Source organism: Raphanus sativus, chromosome 6, assembly GCF_000801105.2.
Source record: "Raphanus sativus cultivar WK10039 chromosome 6, ASM80110v3, whole genome shotgun sequence".
NCBI lineage: Eukaryota > Viridiplantae > Streptophyta > Magnoliopsida > Brassicales > Brassicaceae > Raphanus > Raphanus sativus.
The window spans coordinates 11,544,265-11,552,046 of record NC_079516.1 but is presented as its reverse complement, the minus strand read 5'-3'; the positions used below and the strand labels follow the sequence as shown (position 1 = coordinate 11,552,046).

The following is a 7,782-nucleotide window of genomic DNA, read 5'->3' as shown; positions in this document are numbered from 1 at the left end:
TACAAAGAGGTAGGGAGACAATGGGTCTCCCTATCTCAGCCCCCGATTGCTCCTGAAGTACCCCTGAACCATTCCGTTGAAGCCAATCATGAATGATGGAGTAGTGACACACAGATAGATCCAGGCAAGGTAGTCATTTGGCAGACCCAGCCCCTGGAGAAGGTTGAAGAGGAAGTTCCAGTTGACTGTGTCGAATGCCTTTGCGATGTCCACCTTCAAGGTAATTCTTTTTGGTCCCATGTCCTTGTGGTAGCCGTGAATTATCTCCGAAGCAAGCACTGTGTTTTCCACCAATAGTCTTCCCTGAATGAATGCGGTTTGATTTGGCAGGATGAGAGAGGGGAGCAAGGGCTTTAGGCGTTTCACCAGAAGCTTTGAGATGACCTTGAAGACTGTGTTGCAGCAAGAGATAGGACGGTAGTCATTTATAGTGGAGGCTCCTATACGCTTCGGCACCAGAGTGAGAATGGTTGCATTGGCCGCTGGGGGAAGGTAACCGGAGTAGAAAAAAGTTTGGATGCTTCTGATAAATTCTAGACCTATGATCTGCCACGCTTTCTTGAAGAACCCCGAGGTGAGGCCATCAGGACCCGGCGATTTGTTCTGATTAAGCTTGAAGAGCGTCGAGGAGATTTCATCAGAGTTTAGAAATGCAGCCATAGTTGATGCTATCTCTGGCGGACACCTGAAGTCTGATAGCTGTTGGATCCAGTCAGGAGTGGTGGGATTGATGTGATGAATCGTTGGTGCTAGGAGGTTTTGGAAGTGGGAGACCGCTATAGTGCTCATCATGCCAGGGTCTGATATTATCTCACCCGAAGCAATGGTGAAGGATCTTATCGAGTTGATGGAGTTTCTGACTTGGGTAAGACGGTGAAAGAAACTCGTGTTTTGGTCTCCCTCACGCAACCAATTTATTCTAGACCGCTGGCGGAAATAGCTTTCTTCTATCATCCTCAGGAAGTCCCACCGATCATGAAGTTCTTTTTCTTCCCTGAAGTTCTCGCCTGTCGGATCATTTAGAGCTTTAACCTGCGCAACATTAAGCAAAACATTAGCCTCTCTTACTCTCTCTTGAATATTAGAGAAATTATCTCTATTGAGTTTTTTAAGATCTCTTTTTATTATTTTCAGTTTCACACAGAGATGAGAGAGATCCCAAGCGATGCCTCCGGCCTGATTCCATGCAGCATGAACTGTTTGGTAGAAAAGGGGATGTTTGGTTAGGTAGTTAAAAAACTTAAAGGGTTTGGTTCCGGAGGTGGGGAGTGGGACAGCAAGGTCTAGTAAGGCTGGAGAGTGATCAGATATCTCATGGGGGAGGAAAGAGGTTTGGCTTTGGGAATAAGAGGAGATCCAGCTATGGTTAACAAGAACACGATCCAACTTTTTGGCTATAGGGTAAGTTGGGCATTTGTTTGACCAAGTGAACTGTGGTCCTATGAAGCAAAGGTCAAACAGCTCGAGATCCGCCATAGTGTCTCTGAACATGAGCATGGGAGTATCAAAGCAATTAACTCCAGGGAGGGAATGCTCTGAGAAGTGTGCGATCTGGTTGAAATCCCCTCCTACGACCCATGGCGAAGAGCCGAGAGATAGCGTTTGCTTAATGTTCAGAAGATCCACCCACAAGTCGCTTCTCTCCTCAGCTGTGTTGGCTGCATATATGGCGGTGTAGGTGAACTTACGACTAGCTCCAATGGTGATCTCACAGGTCAGTGACTGACTAGTTTGACAGATAAGAGCAACTGAGACATGATGCTTCCAGATGATAATAATGCGTCCATCAGGGTCCGACGCGTGATTAGAAGCAAAGCTCCAGTCTCTACAGATTCTCGACATTACATGGTTCAATTGTGGTTCCTTGATGTGGGTCTCCAAAATAGCACCAAAACAGGCCTGTTGAGTGGCCAACCAATTAACAAAAGGTGTGTGCTTATCCGGGTCATTTAGACCTCGGATATTCCAAAAAAGGTTTTATAACTCATAGGGAAGATTCTGGAGCCACTCCCACAGTGCGGGGAGGTTCCGCAATCTCAAAAGGCGAAGTAGAGGATAACAGAAGAGGGGCAAGGGTGTTGAAGGTGGGGGTTGGGGGATCAGAGGTAGGGGAGGAAGGAGAGGAAGATTCAGAGGGGTCAAGGGCATCAAAAGAGTTTTTAAAGGTATTTTTGGTGAGGGGACTGTTTTTTAAAAGAGGGTTTGTGTTTAAAAGGGGTGGGTCTGCGCGTACGCTTTGGGAGAGCTTGGAGGCCAACGATGAGGGAAGCGTCAAGAGGAAGATTGGTGAAGGTAAGAGGGAGGGAGGAGGAGGTAGGAGAGCGGGAGAAGGTGAGGGAGGGGAGGGATGGAGGAGGGGAGATGATGGTGGGTGGTGGAGGAGGTGGAGAGGGCGCTGACGAGGGTGTCTCAACATCCATATTATCAGTTTGATGAGTAGGAACAGGGGGTGAAAGGATTTCTTGCAAGTCTGATTCAAACTGGGATTGCATACACTCGACATTAGTAACAGGAGTTTCAATGGGAGAAGAAGGGATGATTTCTGTGGTTGGGATAACAGTGGGATGGGTGTTACTATCGGGAGGGGGTGGAGTCTCTGAGGGTAGAGGTGATTTAGTAGGAACCAGAGTTTTTTTAGGTAAGGGTGATTTGGATGGGAGGTCAGGGGGGGCTGTGAGGCAGTCTTTTTGGATGTGGCCGAATTGATTGCAAAAGGAGCAGGTAGGAGGTACCCAAGGGTAGTACACTTCTATCGGGAAGATCGCACCATTAGTCCTTCTTAGCTCAATCTTCTCAGGTAAAGGGGTTGTCAGATTGGCTTCAATTTTTACATGAGCTATATTGACATTAGTGATGTTTTTGGTGAACTCATCTGTCTCCTTAGGTTCGCCAATGAGGCCTGCTGCAAAGCTGAGGCCCTCCAAGCTTCTGAGGTCAAGAGGAAACCCTTTTAGGTGAGCCCACAGTGGGATGGCAGCAAGGTCTATGGCATTGATGGATCCCGTGGAAGTCCAAGGCGTGACATGAAACATGGCAGTACCGACGTACCATATTTTCTTCTCGAGCACTTTGTTCCTGATGTATTCATTTGGGATTCTCACCATTATGGTTCTTTCTTTCAGGTTGGTGCGAATGTCAAGCTTGTGGCCTTTTCCCCACATGAAGTTGAGCACACTCTGTATTGATTGGTAAGACGGCATCTTTGCAAGGAAAGAGCCCAAAATGAATTCTCTATTCATCTCAGCACCTCGATTGAAGACTTCATCGGGCACAGTGACCTGAGGAATTCCGGCAGCAGAGTAAGAAACAGGGGCAAGACGCTTGAGGGTTTTGTCTGCTAGTTGCCTAGCTTTATCAACCCAAGGTTTAGTGATTTTTGGGGGAGTTTGGTTGTGATCAGTAGGGTTTGATTGAGGGATGGCTTGGTTAAGTGGCGGGAGAGGGATTGTTTTAGTGGGATTTGTGGGGTGGTGTTTTCTAGTAGATGGATGGGAGGGGATAGGGGTTTTTGACTTGGAAGCGGGGGTATTAGTGGTGGATTTCACAGGAGTAGAGGCAGCAGGGTTATGGGGGCGATTTTTTGGGAAGATGAACAGTGAAACCCTTGAAAATATCTTGAATAGTGACTTCAGAGAAAGAGTTTGATCCAGATCCAGTCTTCTCAGGAGCTGAGAAGGGGAGGCTAGTTGAAAAGGAGGGAGTAGGGATTATACCAAATCCATTAGCCAAATTAGCAGTCTCCTTGAGAAGAGAAATTTGCTTTTTGGATAAAGGAGGAGAGGTAGTAGTAGCAGAGAGGGTAGGGAATTGGGATTCGAAGGAAGGGGTGACGATGGGAGGGTCAGGCGGGTCTGGTGGATGGCGGAGGAGGAAGCTACCAGCAGTAGCTTGCGGCGGAATCAGGGTGGAGGCGCGGTCAGGTGAGAGCCAGGGGTTCTCATTCTCTCTCTCATTTTTTTTTTTTGCTTAATGTCTGTATTGCTGTGATCAGGGAAAAAATTTATTGTCAATGCTAAGCAATCTGAAGCTTGTAGGCCCTGCGGACACATGCCATCTAAAATCGTAGTAGATGTGAGCAAATGCGACTTCAAGGACAAAGTGTTAATAATGCAAGAAGTTATATTCCATCGATCGTGGCTGTTGAGCAAGAATGAAACTTTGGCTGTGTGTAAGATTGTTGCTAAAAACCCGGTGAAAGAAGCAGAAGCTATTCGAGCAAGCGTAAGATAAGTACTTGAGAAGGTAATGATGTGAGACTGATCTGAAGTTTCATGTCCCAATTTGTGGAAACTTTAGAAATGGAAAGAAGCAATTGTTAGAAACAACTCTTATTGTAAAAACACTCCTAAGTGAAAGAACCCTAAAGCCTTTTGTTGCAGTTAGACGGGTTTTTAGATTAGTTGGTAATCAACAATATTGAGGAAAAACGTAATGGTCGTGAACACTGAAATAAGAGCAAACGAGTTGGTCCATAACAGTGGGAACTGGGACCTAAGAGTAGCACGTGTCGTTGTTATGAACCAGAAAGTTTAGCCACGTATATTTTGGGTTTCTTTGACCCTTGACTTGTTTATGGAATCAATGCAACAGACGTAGTTGACCTGTAATCAAATTCAGATAGCTCTCCAGTTTACGGTCAGATCTAAAACTTTTTACCAACCAAGTTGATCTTTGCTACGTGACTCCTTTTTGAAAAATATTTTTTTTTCTTCCCATTTTATTAAAATATAATGCTAGTGCATTAGGAACTCATAGATATCAAATAAACTAGAAATAAATATAGAGAGTAGTTGACGAAATCAAATGTATAAAAGTGACTAGTCTTTGGTTGAATAAACTAATGGATAAAGGTTAAGCTGGACAAAACCAGGTTTAAAGTTAGTCAATGCCTGGAGATACGTATCGTACGGTTTTACATTGGAGTCGGCTCTACGCCTGTCTATTTACAAATTGACATTTTCTCGCATTTTTCTGTTCTCATATTTCCTTTCACATCATAGACTTTATACTTTATACATTTTGGTGACTAAAGTTTTATAGACTTTTAACACTTTTGAATAAATATAAATCTAAATTTTGAATCTGTCCAATGATCTGAGGTGATGTATTTTATAAAAATAACCTCGACGCAGTAGGCTCATAAACTTAATTTCTTTTTTGTCTATTTCTATCTTTGTGAGTGCTGCTTTAGCTCAAACGAAAGCCAGCCTCAATAGTTTATATTTTTTTAGGCAATGAACAAGGTAACTAGCCTCAGTTTACTTTGAGTAGAAAAGATTAACCAAGCAAATTTTGAAAAATTAGTACGATAAAAGAATCTTAGAGATAAAAATGGAAAATCATAATTCCTTAAAAAGCAACCTTGGACATGTAATATTTAAATAAATTCGAAGACTAATACATAATTGGTGTATTTAATTTCGAATACTAATAATAATAATAATTTGTTTAATCCAATTCTTAGACCATTTCTTCGATTCACACAACCGATTGATCCGATTATATTTTCTAGTCTAATAATACATTTTTCTTATTTGTTAAAAGAATGTGAGATTTAAGTTTGGATGATGGCATGATATAGAATAGAATATGGATACAAACAATGTCTACTTAAACTAGTTAATGTAAATATTTATAAAACTACCGTGATTTGGTTGAGTGGAAAAGACCGGGAGAAAAGCGTGTTAGGGCATCTCCAACCATATTCTATTTTCTATTCCAAACATCATTTTAGAGTAAAATCCTCTCCAACCCCATCTATTTCCAACTCTAAAATGGAGTAACGGCTAGGGTTACTCCATTTACGGAGTAATCTTATACATTACTCTATTTTGGAGTTGAACTTTTTTTTATTTATGAAATGATCCTTTAAATATTTAATGTTCTTATTTCTTATTTAAATAATATTTTAAAATGATACAACAACATAAGTTATTTCATTATTTAATAATTTGACATAAAATACATAACATAATTAAATAACAAAAATAATATAAAATAAATGATTTAAATATTTGATTCAAAAAAATTACTCGAATTAAGAATATCAATGATAAAGAAACTCATTTTTCATTATAAAATGCATTAATCGATCATTTGTGGGAAAATATTCTAATGCTTATTATTGAACCAACTTATACATTATGTTTTATTCTATTTTATGATTTTTTGTACCTTTTAATAATAAATGTTAGATTTAAAATAAATTATATTTTTAAGTATTTTTGCAAACATAAAATAATTGGGGTTAATTAGTAAACTTTTATAAGTATAAGATACTATTAAAAATTATTAACTATTTTTGGAGTAAAAAATGGAATAATACATTGAAGTAAAACATCACTCTATTTTGGAGTTGCACCATTTTGGAGTAAAATTTGGAGTAATACATTGGAGATACTCTTAGAAAACTCAAATCCAACCGCTGCTCATAGTTTTTTGTTTGTTTGTTTGAGAAATATAAATTCCCAAAATAAAAGGGGGTCCTATAGTATTTTGTTATTTTCGGGTGTATTCAATTCCATCTTCTCTCACTTCCTTTTGGGTGTTGTTAATTATTATTATAATATTCGGTTAAACCCGTTGGGCCTGTTTCCATGGAAGCTCATCGCCATCTCCGTCTTTCTGGTCGATTCTTGTAACCGAGAGAGAGAGAGAGAGATGATTCTTCTTCTATGTATCCTTTTTGATAATTGAATGAACATACCATGATTTCTCGCTATGCGTTGGCTTCCCCAACTCTCCTTCTCCTCTTCTTCTTCTTCTTCTTCTCTCAAACCCATGGCTTCTTCTCCCGATCGAAACCTGGATCGTGATCGTTTCCACCGCCGCTTCTTTCGTTTTAACCGCGGGAGGGGGCTCACGCGCCAGAGGAAGCTCCGTCACTTGACGGACGACGACGTCGCCTCAACCTCCGGGTTAAACCGGTCTCCGAGCGCGTACACTCGCTCTCCTTCCGCCGTGCCGTTACCGTTGCCTCTGCCGTCACCAGAGGTCCCCGGAGATCCTCCGAGGAATCGGAATGCGGTGAACAACGGTGCTAAAGGATCGGAGGAGGATAGGGCTGTTCCTGACCGCACCACCTCTGCTCCTCCTCTCACCTGGTATTTTGCATCATTTTCAATTTAGGGTTTGGGATAATTTGATTCAATAATTTTTATTTGCGTTTGTTTGTTCTCAGCGTCAATGGCGTTGCTGCACGTGCCACGGAGAATTCTCCATATCAAGACTTTAATAATAGTCCTAGCCCGGGCGCGGGCGCGGGAACCAGGAACGGTTATTGGGTGAACATTCCAATTCCAACCATGAGCGCTCCCGCCACTCCCTACATGAGTCCTCCAAGGGATTTACCTTTTTTCTATTTGCCTCCTAAGACCAATCAAGTCTGGTCTGCACCTGACATGCCCTTTGATATCTCTGGTGTCCCTCCTGCTTATTACGATCTCACTGCTTTTAGTACTGACAACTCCCCCATCCATAGCCCGCAGCCTCCAAGTCCCCGCAGGCATCCCACTGATGGCATTTCCTCCCCCTTGCCTCATCCGAGGCTGTCCGCTGATGTACGCCGTGATAACTCCAATGTTCATCCTCTGCCTCTCCCTCCTGGAGCTGCTGCTGCTGCTGCTGCTGCTGCTGCTGCTCCCTCCTCCTCTTCATCAGCTGTTCCGTGCCAGCAGCCTCCTCTCAAACAGGATTCGTTCCCCATTAATTCTCAGTGGAAGAAAGGAAAGCTTATAGGTCGTGGTACTTTTGGAAGTGTTTACGTCGCCAGTAACAGGTACT

At 42.3% G+C, this 7,782-nt stretch overlaps 1 protein-coding gene across 1 annotated transcript in view; it reads left to right on the top strand.

The window, feature by feature from the left end:
* Positions 1-6,532: 6,532 nt before the first annotated feature.
* LOC130495530 (mitogen-activated protein kinase kinase kinase 5-like) overlaps positions 6,533-7,782 on the top strand; it is a 1,647-nt gene continuing 397 nt past the window's right edge. Inside the window, exons 1-2 of the mRNA XM_056986933.1 lie at positions 6,533-7,103; positions 7,181-7,777. Of these exons, the coding sequence (XP_056842913.1) occupies positions 6,721-7,103; positions 7,181-7,777 (980 nt within the window). The 5' untranslated portion in view covers positions 6,533-6,720. The remainder of the gene's footprint in view (positions 7,104-7,180; positions 7,778-7,782) is intronic.